Genomic DNA, 19,558 nt, shown 5'->3' with positions numbered 1-19,558 from the left:
TGTTTGTAATTTCTTACACGTATAAATCCCCTGGGTCGGTGTCCCATGCACGCCCGCATATGCGCGCTCGCGTGTGGCTACGCTGTTCAGACAAGACTCCAACACAAACTACACGGAAGCACCAAAACCGCAAAGTTATATCTAGTGAAGCCCGTCTGTTAAACAGTGTTGGCCGCGGTCGTAGTACGCGGGGAGACCGTAGCTGTGGTCTCCAGGGCCGGAGTCTCTGCTGTACTCTGCTCCGTTGCTCCTCTGCCTGCCTGCCTTCACTCAGCTCACTCCACCTCACGTGCATGCATTACACGCTACACACTGCAGAAGAGTTAGTTTAGCTCTGAGAATATCTAGTGAATGTACAGTGGACGTTTGTGCAGAAATAAATGCTGCAGCTCCACCAGACCAACAGAGGTTTTCCGTGTCTTGTGAAGTGACGGGGCGATCGAAAAGTCGATCAACAGAAAATCAAACAGCAACAAATTGGACCTGTGTGTGTGGATGAGAATAATTGTTTATTAAAATTTTATAAATCTTTTAAAGGAGCTCACTTTGTTTCTATTCATATTTTCACTGTGTGTACATACAATATACAAATATAAACTTTATTCACGTGTCAGACATAAGAAATATAATTTTACACCATAAAACCACAGATTTAACATTTCCTTATTAGTATTCCTACTTTCTTATCTCATTGAGTTCAAATAAAAATAATAATATCAGATAAATACGGAAAAATATGAAGAAGTTGACACATTTTCACTCCTGAAGCCTAGATGAGAAACATTCGTCCCTGAGTAGCAGAGAAGTGAAGAAAAACTCAGAGAGCTTAAGAATTTAAAAGTTTTACAAAAGATTGAAACATTCAGCAGTCAGAGACTGAATGATGAATAAAAGTCGGATGGATCAGAGGAGGTCCCAGCCCCGGCACTCCTGTTTACGGGCCAGTTCTGGGTTCTTGCAGCGGTTCTTTCTCTCTTTAGCTCGGTACCGAGATTTCAACTACACCAGGTGGTTCAGGTCCAGATCCTCCTCGACTCTGACCGAGCTGCTCGCCTCCCAGTCCTCATCTTCGTCCGGGAGGAAGAGCTGCAGGGTGGCGGTCAGGACGTCCAAAGGGTTGCGCTGTGGAGCCGCCGCTCCCTCCTGGGTCTCTGACGGTGCCGGCGCCTCCCGAGTGTGAAACTGGTGGACGACAGCCTGCATGGTTTGGTACTGTTTCACACCTGAGCGATCCGTCTTCACAAAGGGCCTCAGCTTTCCTCCAGACCTCATCATGAGGATCAGCTGGTGGACCAGTGTCCCCTCATACAACCTGGACAACAGAGTAACACAGTACTTTTACTATCACAAAGTATTTTACTGTGCAGTATTAGTACTTTTACTGAAACAAAGTACTACTGTAACAGGTGTAGGTGGTGGAGACTCACCTGGCGATGTGTGGTTCAGGTAGGGGGAGCCCCAGCAGCTGGTTCAGCTGGACGCTGACCTTCAGGCAGGACTGCCATTGGTTTATGGCATGATTCACGACGGCGTCCAGCTTCTGTCTGGTGCGCTGAATCTGCAGAGCTGAACCACACACACACACATCACATACCTGATCGTAACCTCAGGTGTTAGTGTTTATAACCTGATCATAACAGTGTTTATAACCTGTTTATTACCTGCTATGTGTCTCAGGGCGTCTCCAGTACTCAGTCCCAGCAGCAGAGCATTCACCACCTCCTGGTCCGGAGGAGGCTGAGCTCTCTGCAGCCAGTAGCAGGTGGCGGCCACCGGGAGGCGCAGCTGAGACGGCAGGCACCTCAGAGTATCCTCGGTCACTCCCAGAGCTCCCAGTAAGACCAGTAGACGCTGGGAGGGCTCAGCCTGGGACCACCACACAGGAGGAGGAGGGTCAGTGTCATTAAAACATTAATAAAACTCACAGTAGAAGACAACACAATGTCATCAGAATATACAGATCTCCCCGACCAACACAAACCTTTTCATAAAGCGTTTTATCTTAAATGTATAAAAGTTAACCTGAACTTAAATGTAGATTAATTCATATTAAACATATTTAATACAAGGATTGGTTTGATATCTGCACAGATGCTTCAGTTTGCAGTGAGGTGATGGTTTATGTGTATTTAATAATAATGTCAGCGTGACCCGGTTCAGCTCGGTCCAGTTCAGTCCAGTTGAGTCCAGCTCAGTTCAGTGTGATGACTGTGTATTGAGCGTTGTTTACTTCCTGACATTTCTGAAAGGGAAATTGTTAGTGTTTTTGAAAATGGCGCCGGCTAATCTTCACCTGATCCAGTGAGCTGAGTGTCAGCTGCTGAGTGGCGTCGGTGATTGCAGGTCGGACTGGGATGAACCTCAGCTCGAGGCCGTCTCTGTCTCGCTCCTCCACCTCTGGCCCGTCGCCCAGCAGCAGCCCGTACATCACCTGGCGGAGCGGCCTGGAGGTCAGGTGAGCGCTGGGCATGTCGGCGTGATCCACGGGGTAGCTGAGGGTCATCCTCCGCAGCAGCAGCACGTCCAGGATGTCATCAGTCAGCCGGGCCTGGGTCAGCGGCAGCCGGATCCAGTCTGGAACCAGATCTGCCACCTTCAGGAGGACAGGACACAGTGTACTTATTACAAGTGTACTTCAGTACTATAGACCCCCCTCTGTTAGTAACCATGATGAGGTGATTAGTGGGCCGAGCGTTAAGTGGAGGCAGAATAATTATCTGAAGACGTTAGTTAAAGCTGGCTGGCAACTATTGTTGGCTTGTTTTTTTTTAACAATGGCTGAAGAAAATACTAGTTTCTCTCAATATGTTCTGTCATTCACTCTCCAGGATCACGAGTGTTAGTTGAGAAAGTTAACATTAACCAATGAGACCAGATTAGCTGAACCCTACACCGCTGGAGACTACTTCATCCACACACTCTTGTCACAGTGTAGGAAGGCGTATAAATCTTTGGATGTCTATAGTTAACTATCCTTCAGTAAAGTCAGTCAAAAAGAGAGTCGTACAATATCGGAGAAGCGTTTCAGAGATGGAGAGAAAGGGTTGCTAATAATTTAACCTTCTGCTAACAGCAGCCAATGGTTCATGGCTGAGGTTAGCAGAAGGTTAGTTGACAGACAGACAGACAGACAGGTCTTCCATAACAACATTTACAGTAAAGGACTGTATTACTTGTTCCACTGCTGGGAGAGGAGGTGCCTCCCCGTGGATGAAGAACCTCTCCAGGGAGCTGGGAGGGAGCTGGTACTCCTTCATTCCCAGATGCAGGCCCTGCCGTACCTCCTCCTTCGTCTCACTGCTCAGATCTCCCATCAGCCCCAGCGCCGCCTCCAAGGCCTCCTGAGGCTGCTCGAAGGCCTTCAGCCAGCAGAGCAGCCCCTCCAGCCGGCCTGTTGACCCAACACCTTCGCCTTCCGGGGCAAACTGAGCCCAGTTGATGCGCGACTTCATCTTCTGCAGATTCACGTAGTCATTCCCAGCCAAGGCAGCGAAGGCGGGCAGGAGCTGGTGCTTGATGCTGAAGAAGTTGCAGAAGCTGGAGGTGTTGTAGCTCTTACAGGGGATGTAGCTCTGCGAGCCGCTCTGCTTCACCGCGTTCCACTTGAAGTCCGAGAGGGGCAGCAGCCCCGCTGGGAGGTCGAAGATGTAGAAGTCGCTGTCATCGGAAAGCACCGGGCACCGCCACTCCCTGGCCAGGGCAGCAATCTCCTGGTCAGCCTCCCAGTAGCACCGAGCCACTGGTACCTCCAGCCGGGCCAGCGTCTGTTTGAACACCAGCTTGACCAGCTGTGGCAGGATGCCCTCCTGGCTGTTGCCCTCCGCCGCTTGATGGGCCTTCTTGATACGACTTAAGGCTTTTAGCTTCAAGGTCTGGAGCTTCTTGTCGGTGTAGTCCGAGCATCCGTCCAGCACCACGTGCGGCTCGATCCCGCAGTCTCTGAGGGCTTTGATGAACTTCTCAATCTGGACCTCAAACGCAGCATACTCCCCACCGTGGTTCTGGTCCAGACCTGACCAAAGGATCAACCAAAGGATCAATCAAAGGATCAATCAAAGGATGAAACAAAGGATCAACCAAAGGATGAAATCAAGGATCAACCAAAGGATAAAACAAAGGATCAACCAAAGGATCAACCAAAGGATGAAACAAAGGATCAACCAAAGGATGGTAAAAGGTAAATGGACTTGTATTTATAGTGCATTTCTAGTGCTCTACCCTCTGAGCCACAGCCGCCCCTTGAGCCACAGCTGCCCCTAGGATGAAACAAAGGACCTTACCTAGTTAGTTAGCTTTAGTTAACTATAGTTAACTAAAGCTAACTTACTAACTAGGTAACTATAGATGACTAACTAGGTAACTAAAGCTAACTAGGTAACCAGGTAACAAGGTAACTATAGGTAACTAACTAGGTAGCAAGGTAACTATAGTGACCTATGGTTACCTTGTTTTAACAAGTTTTATCAAGTAAAGTAAAAATACAGTACTTGAGTAAATGTACTTAGTTAGTTTTTATCCAATGAAATATGAGATTTTAAAGATACTTTGATTCTCATCTTATAAAATAGGATGCATGGTGATGGATTAAAGGAGTTGTGTTAATAACTTTATAATCACTTAATAATGTGTAATAATGTGATCATTGTGCTGCTAAAGTGACCTGGCTTGAAATTGCCTCATAAAAACTCATAAATGAATGACGTCATCCAGATGAAGAAATAGATAAATAGCCTTGGGACACTTGGCGTGGTGGCTGCGTGATACAGGCGTTGGGCATTCACACCAGCTGAGATGCGGTTTGGCTGCTCTAACCTGTTAACAGGTATGTCCCTGTGTGGTTGTAAGAGATGGTATCTGATGGTTTGTACTGGTGAGTTTTAAGTAAAGATTTAATCTGAAGGAACTACCTGGTTTAATAAAGGTTACATAAAAAAACAATAAAGTTTGACTTTATGGAGATAAGAGGTTTCCATCTGACAGCAGCCTTAACAAGTATCTGATAATCAAAATATACAGTAAAGTATATTTCCTCACCTACACTGCATCTAGTGTAGTACTCTACTCTAGTAGAGTACAGTATCAAAGTAGTACTTGCGTTCAGTACTGCAGTCAGAGTACCTGAGTGGAAGCAGAGCAGGTAGAGGAGGTTACACCCGAACTGTACTCTAGTAGTACTAGAGGGTACTGTACTGTAGTAGTAGTAGAGTAATGGTCGTACCTGAGTGGTAGTAGAGCAGGTAGAGGAGGTTACAGTACTGTAGTAGTACTAGAGAGTACTGTACTGTAGTAGTACTAGTAGTACTAGAGTAGCCTACCTGGTCGTACCTGAGTGGTAGTAGAGCATGTAGAGGAGGTTACAGTACTTTACTAGTAGTACTACCCCTTTCACACTGAGGACTCAACCAGGGTTGAACCAGGGTTGGTTGTGTGTATGAAAGGGTTAACCCGCGTTGATTGACTCGCCTTTGCGACCAGGTCGAGAGGAGAGTCACTAACAACCGGGGCGGGACAAACCTGTTCGGTTGCAAATGAGGACGCTCAGTCCGTGATGTAACTGTCACAGGTCTCCGTGGCTCATAAACAAACAGCGGGATGGCAGCAGGAATGATTTCAGATACACTGGAGGTGAACGATAGACGATCAACACGGATATGTGGCGAGACATCGAGCTCTAGTCCTGACCGTCCGCGGTGAGGAAGAAAACATAGGTAGATGACGGGACGGTGATGGACAACGTAGTGAAACGAACATAACAAGGCTGCTGAATGAGAGAGACATCCGCCGATACGTTACACAGACACACACCGCGTTAATAATAAGCCGACCACCTCGCGGTACCGCCAGCTGTGCGCGCATCTGTTTATAAAGCGTGTTTGCACATCTTCTATTTTACCTTTTTAACTTTTTATCTTTAAAATAAACCTGCAAACAGATCCATCTGTCGCCTGTTCTCTCTTTTATAAAGTAACAAACTCAGTCCTAGTTCATTACATTATCAAGCAATTAGCAAACTAAATGAAATATAAACTAATTTTATTATGTTTGGACAAGTTCTTCCATTATCCAACAGTTGCCACATGTCCAGCTGAACAACTTTAGTAGATCTACTATATGTAGGAAATCTTTGCTGGGATGGTGGAGTGAGTGTAATATACATTTCAGTCTTCAGAAGTTTCTAATCCTTTTGTAAATGTACTGTAGCCTATGTGATCATATTAGATAACACAATGTAGTCCAATATATGTTAAATGGGTAAGCAGATAGACAGAGGTAAAAAGGTTCATGTTGATGAATAGATACTGTAAATCTGTATGTGTTTGCATACATTACAGTCCATACATACAACATAGTTAACATTTTATAAAGCTAAAAATGCTGTTTGTACTATATTTACACTGTATCTCAAAAACATGCATCATTCTGTGACATTTTAGGTTTTTACTCACCTTGATGATGTCACTATCATCTCCTCTCTCTGTAATCCTCCAGAGGTGTAACCCCCCACCTGTTCTAACACCTGAGCTAATGCATTGCTCCCGGGTCTGACCCTACTTTACTAGTAGTACTAGAGTAATAATAATACATAATAAATAATAAATAATAAATTAATAATAATAAATTGGTCCTGGTCGTCCCTGAGTGGAAGTAGGACAGGTAGTGGAGGTTACAGTACTGTAGTAGTACCTGGTGGTCGTACCTGAGCTGAAGTAGAGCAGGTAGAGGAGGTTACAGCCGTCGACCACCAGCTTGCTCCCGCTGAACGGGACGTACTCGTAGATATTTGGGTGGTTCTTCAGCAGAGAGGTCAGGCTTTGGACTCCCATCCTCGGTCACATTGTGCCAAGGAGCCGCTCACAGACGCTCTTATAGTCCGCTGCTCCGTCTCAGCTTCCTTAAGTTTCATTTTCCAGACATCACACCTTGTGATTCTCAGCAGGTCTCCACAAGACTGCTGCAGGGTTTTACACATTTATACAAGTATATGAATATGGATATAAAGGTGATATTACATGATGACATTTTTGAGCTCAGAGAAGAATAAAAAAAACCCGCAGAGACAACATGGTTTTATTAGGAGACTTTGTGTCCTTTCTGACCTTCTTTTATTATCAATATCGTTTTTTTGTTTTTTTTTGTAATTCACTTTTTATTGATTTTCCAAAAGATGTGACATCACACAGAACAAAGACATCAGAAACAACAAAAGAAAACAGTAATAACAATAAAAGTACTAATACACACTGTGTACAAAATACTAGTACTGCATTCTAAAACCTTAGTGAAGTAAAAGTATGTCAGTATATCATCTAAATGTAGTTAAAGTAGTCTACTATAGGAGAAGAAGTAGAAAAGAGCTGAACATCTAAATAGTCCATTAAATTACAAGTACCTCAATATGTACTTCAGTACAGTACTTGAGTTAATGTACTAAGTACCTGCATATCAGTAACTGTATCTGTTGTGTACCAATAACAACTTCCTCAAAAACAAGAGTTTGAGAAAGGAAAGTGAAACCTACAGGAGCCCAGAAGGGAACCCTGAAACTGTTATACCGCTGACAGTAGAGGGGAACCCTGAAACTGTTATACCGCTGACAGTAGAGGGGAACCCTGAAACTGTTATACCGCTGACAGTAGAGGGGAACCCTGAAACTGTTATAACGCTGACAGTAAAGACACAGTACAGACACAGTAAAGTCCAGTTGGACTGTAACTCCTGTTACAGCTGAAAACAGAAACTGAACTGATAAAGTCGGTTTACCATTTCACACACACACACACACGCACACACGCGCACACACACACACACACACACACACACACTCATTATTCCCATCAGGCCGACTCATACAGGTCCATCATCACTGTGTCTGTACATGAAATAAACACTAATGTTTGAATAAATGTAATGTGGAGCAACTTCCCTATCAGACATCATTATACTTAAATGTGTTGATTAAAAATGTCACATTTTTTACTTTTAAAAAATATGAATTTAAAGGGACTGTTTGTAACTTCTTACACGTATAAATCACCCGGGTCGGTGTCCCATGCGTGCCCGCATATATGCACTCGCGTGTGGCTGCGCTGTTCAGACAAGATTCCCACACAAACTACATGGAAGCACCAAAACCGCAAAGTTATATCTAGTGAAGCCCATCTGTTAAACAGTGTTGGCCGCGGTAGTAGTACGCGGGGGAGACCGTAGCTGTGGTCTCCAGGACCGGAGTCTCTGCTGTACTCTGCTCCTCTGCTCTTCTGCCTGCCGGCTGTCTGCTTGCTTTCACTCAGCCTGCTCAACCTCACGTGCATGCGCTCCACACTACACACTGCAGAAAAGTTAGTTTAGCTCTGAGAATATCTAATGAATGTACAGCGGACGTTTGTGCAGAAATAAATGCTGCAGCTCCTCCAGACCAACAGAGGTTCTCCGTGTCTTGTGAAGTGACGGGGCTCCGCAGCGAGAAACGTTATCTCGTGTCTCCCCTGTTTCCTCCGGCCGTGGTCGGGAGGCTGAAGCAGGAAAAGCCAACACTAGGATCAGCAGTGATTCATGGAGAGACCTTCGTCTGGTCAGCTAACATTACTGCCAAGCAGGTGAAATATAGAGTGATATTGTGGTTTTAGCTGACGTGTGTCGCCTCACTGTTTTGAGCGATGCTCGTTCATGTCTGTAGAGCGAGCACAAGCACGAATCACCCGCTGACTTTCGTTGACTTAACGGCCACAGGTGTCGCTGTTGACAAGCAATTCTGAAAGTTACAAATAGTCCCTTTAAGGCAGTGTTATGTTTAGGAGTAGACTGGAAAATGATTTTTCAATTTAATATTAATTTAATTTTGATTTTGGCAGCAATAATGCTTTTAACAACATGGGAATTGAAATCTGAATTTGTTTTTTAATTATTTTAATTTAGTCACATATGTATATTTCCATTCAGCATCTGGTTTGGATCATAATGCATGTTTGATTTTAACGTCGTCATTTCATATACCGTACAAACCAGTGATTTATCCAGTTAATATCAGCAGATGAATCAATAATGAAATAATCACTAGTTGCTGCTACAGTCTAAATTGAATCTGTCAAACTTAAATAAAACTTTTAAAGATAGTTAGTTAAATAAAATCTTAACACTTTTATACATATTTTTCAAAGGTTTCATTCAAGGAACCAACAATTTCAGGAGTCATTAAATATTCTGTTTCCAGACTAACTAAAAAATTATTATGAATAATTAATTTTGTATTCTTTATCGGCATTAATGTTTTGGAATCATTTTGTAAACAAACCAGAAATAACAAAAGTCTGTCAAAGTGTTTCCAATCAATAATTTCTCATCGAAAAGTCGATCGACAGAAAATTAAACAGCAACAAATTGGATAATCTCTTAATCTTCATTTTTCAAGCAAAGTCACAATATTTTGAATCTCTTCTTAGTTTGTTGTAGTAAATTAAATATTTTCAGGTTTTGGACTGAAAGCAGCTTTAAAATGTCACTCAGCTGAAAATATTATTCTATATTTTCTGACAATTAAAACAAAAAGGTCTGCAACAAACTCAATGTGTTTATCAAAATGATAATTTTATTGTTTCAGTCATTTTTTGAAGCATTTGAAGTGTCGACCATTCCCTCGTTATAGCTCCTTAAATGTGAGAATTTATAATGCCTTATCTTATATCGTTGTAAACTGAATATTTAAGAAACAGATAAAAGTGAATTCAGACCACAAACTCTGAAAGGACATTAATACAAATCAGTTTTTAGAGGGATTTAAAGACGCGCCTGTCTAAAGTCGGTCTGATATTTACAGCTAATTCTTGTATTTAGTTTGAATTAAAAATGAGCAGCGCTGAAACAAAAACTACCAGTTTCACATTTTAAGTTAAGTCGGCTGGTTTTACTCTCAGCAACAAAAGTTTCATCTGTTTTAGCTTCAACACCAAAACTAAAGAAACGACCGCTGAGGACGGAGATGGCGGACGAAGACACTGTCACACCTCCAACTCTCTTTATCTGCTCTTTTATGACCCGTGTGTGTGGATGAGAATACAATGTATATTAAAATTTTATAAATCTTTTAAAGGAGCTCACTTTGTTTCTATTCATATTTTCACTGTGTGTACATACAATATACAAATATAAACTTTATTCACGTGTCAGACATAATAAATATAATTTTACACCATAAAACAACAGATTTAACATTTCCTTATTTGTATTCCTACTTTCTTATCTCATTGTTTTCAAATAATAATAATAATAATATCAGATAAATACGGAAAAATATGAAGAAGTTGACACATTTTCACTCCTGAAGCCTAAATTAGAGACATTCGTCCCTGAGTAGCAGAGAAGTGAAGAAAAACTCCGAAAGTTGAAGAATTTAAAACGTTTTACAAAAGATTGAAACATTTAAAAGAACAAAGTGCAGCTATAAATAGAAGTGAATCAAATCTGAATAGTCTTTAGACTCCAACAGTCAGTGACTGAATGACTTAAGACTCTTTAGAGTCCTTCTTTCTTACTTCATTGAGTTCAAATAAAAATAATAATATCAGATAAATACTGAAACATATGAGGAAATTTATACATTTTCACTCCTGAGGCCTAAATGAGAAACATTCGTAGCAGAGAAGTGAACAAAAACTCAGAGAGCTGAAGAATTTAAAAGTTTTACAAAAGATTGAAACATTCAGCAGTCAGAGACTGAATGCTGAATAAAAGTCTGATGGATCAGAGGAGGTCCCAGCCCCGGCACTCCTGTTTACGGGCCAGTTCTGGGTTCTTGCACCGGTTCTTTCTCTCTTTAGCTCGGTACCGAGATTTCACCGACACCAGGTGGTTCAGGTCCAGATCCTCCTCGACTCTGACCGAGCTGCTCGCCTCCAATTCCGCATCTTCGTCCGGGAGGAAGAGCTGCTGCAGGATGGCGGTCAGGTCGTCCAAAGGGTTGTGCTGTGGGGCCGCCGTTCTCTCCTGGGTCTCTGACGGTGCCGGCGCCGGCGCCTCCCGAGTGTGAAACTGGTGGACGACAGCCTGCATGGTTTGGTACTGTTTCACACCTGAGCGATCCCTCTTCACAAAGTGCCTCTGCTTTCCTCCAGACCTCATCCCAAGGATCAGCTGGTGGACCAGTGTCCCCTCATACAACCTGGACAACAGAGTAACACAGTACTTTTACTATCACAAAGTATTTTACTGTGCAGTATTAGTACTTTTACTGTAACACTGTATTTTTACAGTGTGGTATTAGTACTTTTACTGTAACAAAGTATTTTACTGTGCAGTAGTAGTACTTTTACTGAAACAAAGTACTACTGTAACAGGTGTAGGTGGTGGAGACTCACCTGGCGATGTGTGGTTCAGGTAGGGGGAGCCCCAGCAGCTGGTTCAGCTGGACGCTGACCTTCAGGCAGGACTGCCATTGGTTTAAGGCATGATTCACGACGGCGTCCAGCTTCTGTCTGTGGCGCTGAATCTGCAGAGCTGAACCACACACACACACATCACATACGTGATCGTAACCTCAGGTGTTAGTGTTTATAACCTGATCATAACAGTGTTTATAACCTGATGGTAACAGTGTTTATAACCTCCTGTATGTCTCGGGACGTCTCCAGTACTCAGTCCCAGGTGTTAGTGTTTATAACCTGATGGTAACAGTGTTTATAACCTGTTTATTACCTGCTGTGTGTCTCAGGGCGTCTCCAGTACTCAGTCCCAGCAGCAGAGCCTTCACCACCTCCTGGTCCGGAGGAGGCTGAGCTCTCTGCAGCCAGTAGCAGGTGGCAGCCACCGGGAGGCGCAGCTGAGACGGCAGGCAGCTCAGAGAGTCCTCGGTCACTCCCAGAGCTCCCAGTAAGACCAGTAGACGCTGGGAGGGCTCAGCCTGGGACCACCACACAGGAGGAGGAGGGTCAGTGTCATTAAAACATTAATAAAACTCACAGTAGAAGACAACACAATGTCATCAGAATAAACAGATCTCCCCGACCAACACAAACCTTTTCATAAAGTGTTTTATCTTAAATGTATAAAAGTTAACCTGAACTTCAATGTAGATTAATTCATATTAAACATATTTAATACAAGGATTGGTTTGATATCTGCACAGATGCTTCAGTTTGTAGTGAGGCGATGGTTTATGTGTAATGTGTGTATTTAATAATAATTTCAGCTTGACCCGGTTCAGCTCAGTCCAGTTGAGTCCAGTTCAGTTCAGTCTGATGACTGTGTAGTGAGCGTTGTGTACTTCCTGACATTTCTGAAAGGGAAATTGTTTGTGTTTTTGAAAATGACGCCGGCTAATCTTCACCTGATCCAGTGAGCTGAGTGTCAGCTGCTGAGTGGCGTCGGTGATAGCGGTTCGGACTGGGATGAACCTCAGCTCGAGGCCGTCTCTGTCTCGCTCCTTCACCTCCACCTTCGGCCCGTCGCCCAGCATCAGCCCGTACATCACCTGGCGGAGCGGCCTGGAGGTCAGGTGAGCGCTGGGCATGTTGGCGTGATCCACGGGGTAGCTGAGGGTCATCCTCCGCAGCAGCAGCACGTCCAGGATGTCTGCAGTCAGCCGGGCCTGGGTCAGCGGCAGCCGGGTCCAGTCTGGAACCAGATCCGTCACCTTCAGGAGGACAGGACACAGTGTACTTATTACAAGTGTACTTCAGTACTATAGACCCCCCTCTGTTAGTAACCATGATGAGGTGATTAGTGGGCCGAGCGTTAAGTGGAGGCAGAATAATTATCTGAAGACGTTAGTTAACGCTGGCTAGCAAGTATTGTTGGCTTGTTTTTTTTTAACAATGGCTGAAGACAATACTAGTTTCTCTCAATATGTTCTGTCATTCACTCTCCAGGATCACGAGTGTTAGTTGAGAACGTTAACATTAACCAATGAGACCAGATTAGCTGAACCCTACACCGCTGGAGACTACTTCATCCACACACTCTTGTCACAGTGTAGGAAAGCACAGTGCTATCACCAGATGAGGGACAACTTTGTTCAGCTCATTTTCTGTGTTTCATGACAGCATGGTGGAATTAGCAAGCCAAGCTAGCTAAGTAGCCAGCCGTCCGACCAGCGGGCTGGTGGCCAACGGCAGTGCTGTAAAGATAAATTGAGGGCGTATAAATCTTTGGATGCTTATAGTTAACTATCCTTCAGTAAAGTCAGTCAAAAAGAGAGTCGTACAATATTGGAGAAGCATTTCAGAGATTGAGAGAAAGGGTTGCTAATAGTTTAACCTTCTGCTAACAGCAGCCAATGGCTCACAGCTGTGGTTAGCAGAAGGTTAGTTGACAGACAGACAGACAGACAGACAGACAGGTCTTCCATAACAACATTTACAGTAAAGGATTGTATTACTTGTTCCACTGCTGGGAGAGGAGGTGCCGTCCCGTGGATGAAGAACCTCTCCAGGGAGCTGGGAGGGAGCTGGTACTCCTTCATCCCCAGATACAGGCCCTTCAGTACCTCCTCCTTTGTCTTCCTGCTCAGATCTTCCATCAGCCCTAGCGCCGCCTCCAAGGCCTCCTGAGGCCGCTCGAAGGCCTTCAGCCAGCAGAGCAGCCCCTCCAGCCGGCCTGTTGTCCCAACGCCTTTGCCTTCAGGGGCAAACTGAGCCCAGTTGATGGGGGACGTCATCTTCTGCAGCTTCACGTAATCATTCCCGGCCAAGGCAGCGAAGGTGGGCAGGAGCTGGCGCTGGATGTTGAAGAAGATGCAGAAGCTGGAGGTGTTATAGTTCTTACAGGGGATGTAGCTCTGCGAGCCGCTCTGCTCCACCGCCTCCCACTGGAAGTCCGAGAGGGGCAGCAGCCCCGCCGGGAGGTCGAAGATGTAGAAGTCGCTGTCATTGGAAAGCACCGGGCACCGCCACTCCCTGGCCAGGGCAGCAATCTCCTGGTCAGCCTCCCAGTAGCACTGAGCCACCGGTACCTCCAGCCGGGTCAGTGTCTGTTTGAACACCAGCTTGACCAGCTGTGGCAGGATGCCCTCCTGGCTGTTGCCCTCCGCCGCTCGATGGGCCCTCTTGATACAACTTACGGCTCGTAGCGTCACGGTCTGGAGCTTCTTGTCGGTGTAGTCCGAGCCTCCGTCCAGCACCACGTACGGCACGATCCCGCAGTCTCTGAGAGCTTTTATGAACTTCTCAATCAGGACCTCAAATGCAGCATACTCCCCACCGTGGTTCTGGTCCAGACCTGACCAAAGGATCAACCAAAGGATCAACCAAAGGATGAAACAAAGGATCAACCAAAGGATGAAACAAAGGATCAACCAAAGGATGGTAAATGGTAAATGGACTTGTATTTATAGCTCATTTCTAGTCTTCCGACCACTCAAAGCACTTTACACTACATGTCAGCATTCACCCATTCACACACACATTCATACACTGATGGCAGAGGCTGCCAACTTTGCCCATCAGGATCTAATCTAAATACTCATTCACACACCGATGGCTATGCCTTCAGGAGCAATTTAAGGTTTAGTGTCTTGCTCAAGGACACATCGACATGTGACACAGAGCCACAGCTGTCCCTAGGATGAAACAAAGGATCAACCAAAGGATCAACCAAAGGATGAAACAAAGAATCAACCAAAGGATCAACCAAAGGATGAAACAAAGGATGAAAGAAAGGAACAACCAAAGGATGAAACAAAGAATCAACCAAAGGATCAACCAAAGGATCAACCAAAGGAACAACTAAAGGATCAAACAAAGGATCAACCAAGGGATCAACCAAGGGATCAACCAAAGGATCAACCAAAGGATCAACCAAGGGATCAACCAAAGGATCAACCAAAGGATCAACCAAGGGATCAACCAAAGGATCAACCAAGGGATCAACCAAAGGATCAACCGAGGGATCAACCAAAGGATCAACCGAGGGATCAACCAAAGGATCAACCGAGGAATCAACCAAAGGATCAATAAAAGGATCAACCAAAGAATCAACAACAGGATCAGCCAAAGGATCAACCAAAGAATCAACCAAAGGATCAACCAAGGGATCAACCAAGGGATCAACCAAAGGATCAACCAAGGGATCAACCAAAGGATCAACCAAAGGATCAACCAAGGGATCAACCAAAGGATCAACCAAGGGATCCACCAAAGGATCAACCAAGTGATCCACCAAAGGATCAACCAAAGGGTCAACCAAAGGATCAACCAAAGAATCAACCAAAGGATCAACCAAAGGATCAACCAAGGGATCAACCAAGGGATCAACCAAAGGATCAACCAAAGGATCAACCAAGGGATCAACCAAAGGATCAACCAAAGGATCAACCAAATGAAACACCAGACCGACATCCTGCCCGTTACCTGGTTACCTGATTACCTAGTTACCAATAGTTGCCAAGTTAGTTAGCGTTATTTACCTTGTTACCTGGTTACCTAGTTACATATAGTTACCTATAGTAACATAGTTAGTTACATATAGTTACCTAGTTACCCATAGTTACAGAGCTGCCTGGCTACCTAATGTTACCTAGTTAGTTAACTTTAGTTACATGATTACCTAGTTTCCCAGTTACCTAGTTAGTTACCTATGGTTACCTAGTTACCTTGTTACCTATAGTTACTGTGTTACCTGGTTACCTGGTTACCTAATGACCTATAGTTACCTATAATTACCTATAGTTACCTATAGTTATCTATAGTTACCCATAGTTATCTAGTTAGTTGCCTATAGTTATATAGTTACCTATAGTTACATATAGTTACATATAGTTACCTATAGTTACCTATAGTTACATAGTTACCTATAGTTACCTAGTTAGTTTGCTTTAGTTACTTAGTTACTTAGTTACTTATAGTTACCTAGTTAGTTTGTTTTAGTTACCTATAGTTACATTGTTACCTGGTTACCTAGTTAGCTATAGTTACCTAGTGACCTATAGTTATAGTTGTTTTAACAGCCTGCCTGATCTGAACCCAATTGGACTTCTGTGGTACTGTGATAGGCTCGTCATGGACCGTCCATGTTGTAGTGGAGCAAAAAGTACAATATTTGAAATTAACAGAAAATGGAAATACTCAAGTAAAGTACAAGTACAGTATTGAGTAAATGTACTTAGTTAGTTTTTATCCAATGAAATATGAAATTTTAAAGATACTTTGATTCTCATCTTATAAAATAGGATGAATGGTGATGAATTAAAGGAGTTGTGTTAATAACTTAATAATCACTTAATAATATGTAATAATGTGATCATTGTGCTGCTAAAGTGACCTGGCTTGAAGTTGCCTCATAAAAGAACACTGTCTGGCACATATTTCAGAATAAAAGCCTCGTGTTAACAAATGAAGGAATTCTGTCCATAGAAAAAACGCTTGAGGGCTTTTATTTCGAAATGGAAGCAGGAAGTGTTGATTTAAAATTAAGTCTTTACTTTTTTCATCTCAGTAACATATTCTACAGATAGACCTTGAAACTGTAGTAAAGTCTTGCTGGTATGATGTCAATATACAGTTAGTAGATAATAAAAATAAAATACAACAGGTATATCCCTGTGTGGTTGTAAGAGATGGTATCTGATGGTTTGTACTGGTGAGTTTGCAGTAAAGATTTAATCTGAAGGAACTACCTGGTTTAATAAAGGTTACATAAAAAAACAATGAAGTTTGACTTCATGGAGATACAAGGTTTCCATCTGAAAGCAGCCTTAACAAGTATCTTGATAATTAAAATATACAGTAAAGTATACTGTATTTCCTCACCTGTAGTACTTTACTCTAGTAGTACTAAAGTAGAGTACTACATGAAGTTTGACTTGACTCTGACAGCAGCCTTAACAAGTATCAGATAATTAAATTATGTAATGGAAATTCAATTAATATAACGAGATGAGTCCTAATGAACGTTGAAATAAGGATCTCGAACAGATGAAATGTCTTTGTTGTATTTTATTCTTGCAAGAAGAGGCACTGGTTATGTAGAGTCACACAAAGTCTGCAGAAGAGTGCACTGCAGGAGATTATTACAATGTGACTATATAGAAATCTACAACAGGGACTGTGAGAAAAGGAGTTGTTTTGCACGGACAGTAAAAGTCAACACTCAGTACTTCCCCAATACATGAGACGAAGAGCACACAAACAGAAACTTTCCACTGTTGCATAAAGAGACATCTTTGCATACATTGTAATTTTACACCATACACCATACTTCCACGTAACACACACTCACATACACGCACACACACTTGTCTTTTTTGATATATTTACTGTATTGTTATTGTTGTTATTATATATATCTTGTCCTAATTGTTTGTTATCACTATTATGTAGTCATATCTCTAGGTGGAGGCTTCAGATAAGCCCAGTGTTTTTTTTTGCCTCTTCCTGCACTGTATATTATTCATTTATTTTATGTTGTATAGTCTTAAATTGTGCAAAACAAATAAACAAACAAAAACAAACAAAGATACAGTACTGTAGTAGTACTAGTAGTACTAGAGTACCTGGTCGTACCTGAGCTGAAGTAGAGCAGGTAGAGGAGGTTACAGCCGTCGACCACCAGCCGGCTCCTCCTGAACCGGACGTCCCGGTAGATCCTCCGGTGGTTCTCCAGCAGAGAGGTCAGGCTTTGGACTCCCATCCTCGGTCACATTGAGCCGAGGAGCCGCTCACAGACGCTCTTATAGTCCGCTGCTCCGTCTCAGTTTCCTTAAGTTTCATTTTCCAGACATCATCACACCGTGTGACTGCTGCAGGGTTTTACACATTTAGATAGGTATGTGAATATGGATATAAAGGTTATGTTACCTGCTTACATTTATGAGCTCAGAGAAGAAGAAAACACACGGAGACAACATGGTTTTATTAGGAGACTTTCTGTCCTTTCTGACCTTCTTTTATTATCAATATCGATCTTTTTCTTTTTTGTAATTCACTTTTTATTGATTTTCCAAAAGATGTGACATCACACAGAACAAAGACATCAGAAACAACAAAAGAAAACAGTAATAACAATAAAAGTACTAATACACACTGTGTACAAAATACTAGTACTGCATTCTAAAACCTTAGTGAAGTAAAAGTATGTCAGTATATCATCTAAATGTAGTTAAAGTAGTCTACTATAGGAGAAGAAGTAGAAAAGAGCTGAACATCTAAATAGTCAATTAAAGTACAAGTACCTCAATATGTACTTCAGTACAGTGCTTGAGTTAACGTACTAAGTACCTGCATATCAGTAACTGCATCTGTTGTGAACCAATAACAACTTCCTCAAAAACAAGAGAGAGTTTGGGAAAGGAAAGTGAAACCTAGAAGGGAACCCTGAAACTGTTATAACGCTGACAGTAGAGGGGAACCCTGAAACTGTTATAACGCTGAGAGTAAAGGCACAGTAAAGTCCAGTTGGACTGAGAGCTGGAACCAGTTAGTGTGATGAACAGAAACCAACTTCAACTCCTGTTACAGCTGAAAACAGAAACTGAACTGATAAAGTTGGTTTACCATTTCACACACACACACACACACACACACACACACACACGCACGCACACACACACACACACACACACACACACACACACACACACACACACACACACACACACTCATTATACCCATCAGGCCGACTCATAAAGGTCCATCGTCACTGTGTCTGTACATGAAATAAACACTAATGTTAGAATAAATCTAATGTGGAGCAACTTTCCTATCAGACATCATTATACTTAAATGTGTTGATTAAAAATGTCACATTTTTTACTTTAAAAAAATATTAATTTAATGTTATTATTATTAAAATGTCGTAATTTTGACTAAATAAGTAAAAAAAAATCAATATACTATTTATTTTATATGCTCTCATATTAAATATATTTGTATTGAATGCATTGTGTTTGTTTTTGTTGGTATGAATGGGTCAAAGAGTTTAGAAGCAAAGAGATGAAACTGGTGTTTTATTGACAACAGCTGCTTATTAACTCGGAAAAAAAGTTTGGAAACTTGTGTTTGGTCCATTATTTCTCTGTTGTTATCCACCAAATCCACCAAACACCTCAAAACAAGAGTCAATTCCAACAGGAGAATACACTGTTTACCATTGGCAGAGCATTTTGGCAAATCTTTCTTGGGCGCTACCCACATAATCAGCTGTGCTGCTTATCCCACAAATGCATGATCCTTACAAAAAATAAATAAACAGGCTTTTCAACCATGTAAAATACAATGCCAATTAGAATTGTAACAACAGAGAAATAATCGACCAAACACAAATTTCCAAACTTTTTTTCCCAAGTTTATTTGTATTGAATGCATTGTGTTTTTTTTTGTTGGTATCAATGGGTCAAAGAGTTTAGAAGCAAAGAGATGAAACTCTGGTGTTTTATTGACAACAGCTGCTTATTATATTTATAATCTTTTTATTGTTCAATACAGGTAATTTCAGTAGAATCTGAAAATATAATAGAAATAATGTAGTTTTACTTGAGTACGTCTCTTTGTAGGTGTCCAGTAGTCTCTTTCAGTCCAAGATGGTAGAAGCATAGCTCTGCTGCTGGGAGCTGTTCAGTGGCGGCTGGTGGAAA

At 42.5% G+C, this 19,558-nt stretch overlaps 2 protein-coding genes across 3 annotated transcripts; both read right to left on the bottom strand.

Moving 5' to 3' along the window:
• Positions 1–585: 585 nt before the first annotated feature.
• Positions 586–6,981, bottom strand: LOC119496556 (protein asteroid homolog 1-like). Its single transcript, XM_037783949.1, has 6 exons — positions 6,698–6,981; positions 3,174–4,012; positions 2,294–2,593; positions 1,662–1,866; positions 1,428–1,566; positions 586–1,312 (listed from the first exon to the last, which is right to left on the bottom strand). The coding sequence occupies exons 1-6, from the start codon at positions 6,822–6,824 to the stop codon at positions 1,000–1,002; spliced, it is 1,923 nt and encodes a 640-aa protein (XP_037639877.1). The 5' UTR covers positions 6,825–6,981; the 3' UTR covers positions 586–999.
• A 3,151-nt stretch (positions 6,982–10,132) lies between these two features.
• LOC119496553 (protein asteroid homolog 1-like) lies at positions 10,133–17,670 on the bottom strand. Of its 2 annotated transcripts, none has more exons than XM_037783945.1 (6): positions 17,490–17,670; positions 13,370–14,208; positions 12,320–12,628; positions 11,689–11,893; positions 11,352–11,490; positions 10,133–11,155 (listed from the first exon to the last, which is right to left on the bottom strand). In XM_037783945.1, exons 1-6 carry the CDS (start codon positions 17,614–17,616, stop codon positions 10,738–10,740), a joined length of 2,037 nt encoding a protein of 678 aa, XP_037639873.1. In that variant the 5' UTR covers positions 17,617–17,670; the 3' UTR covers positions 10,133–10,737. The 2 variants fall into 2 exon arrangements, with proteins under 2 accessions (XP_037639873.1, XP_037639874.1); XM_037783946.1 differs by having other exon boundaries at positions 12,320–12,625; positions 17,490–17,669.
• Positions 17,671–19,558: the final 1,888 nt, after the last annotated feature.

This window comes from Sebastes umbrosus, chromosome 11, assembly GCF_015220745.1.
Source record: "Sebastes umbrosus isolate fSebUmb1 chromosome 11, fSebUmb1.pri, whole genome shotgun sequence".
NCBI classification, from domain to species: domain Eukaryota; kingdom Metazoa; phylum Chordata; class Actinopteri; order Perciformes; family Sebastidae; genus Sebastes; species Sebastes umbrosus.
This window is presented reverse-complemented; position numbering and strand designations above follow the sequence as displayed.

What these genes read in the sequence shown, in the direction of transcription:
- LOC119496556 (XM_037783949.1), bottom strand. Translation starts at nt 6,824, where the DNA reads ATGGGAGTCCAAAGCCTGACCTCTCTGCTGAAGAACCACCCAAATATC. An exon ending in CACTCAGCTCACTGGATCAG is followed by an intron (nt 1,867 to 2,293) that starts GTGAAGATTAGC and finishes TGGTGGTCCCAG; the next exon opens with GCTGAGCCCTCCCAGCGTCT. An exon ending in CCTGAACCACACATCGCCAG is followed by an intron (nt 1,313 to 1,427) that starts GTGAGTCTCCAC and finishes TCTGTTGTCCAG; the next exon opens with GTTGTATGAGGGGACACTGG.
- LOC119496553 (XM_037783945.1), bottom strand. Translation starts at nt 17,616, where the DNA reads ATGGGAGTCCAAAGCCTGACCTCTCTGCTGGAGAACCACCGGAGGATC. An exon ending in CTCTCCCAGCAGTGGAACAA is followed by an intron (nt 12,629 to 13,369) that starts GTAATACAATCC and finishes CCTGTCCTCCTG; the next exon opens with AAGGTGACGGATCTGGTTCC. An exon ending in CCTGAACCACACATCGCCAG is followed by an intron (nt 11,156 to 11,351) that starts GTGAGTCTCCAC and finishes TCTGTTGTCCAG; the next exon opens with GTTGTATGAGGGGACACTGG.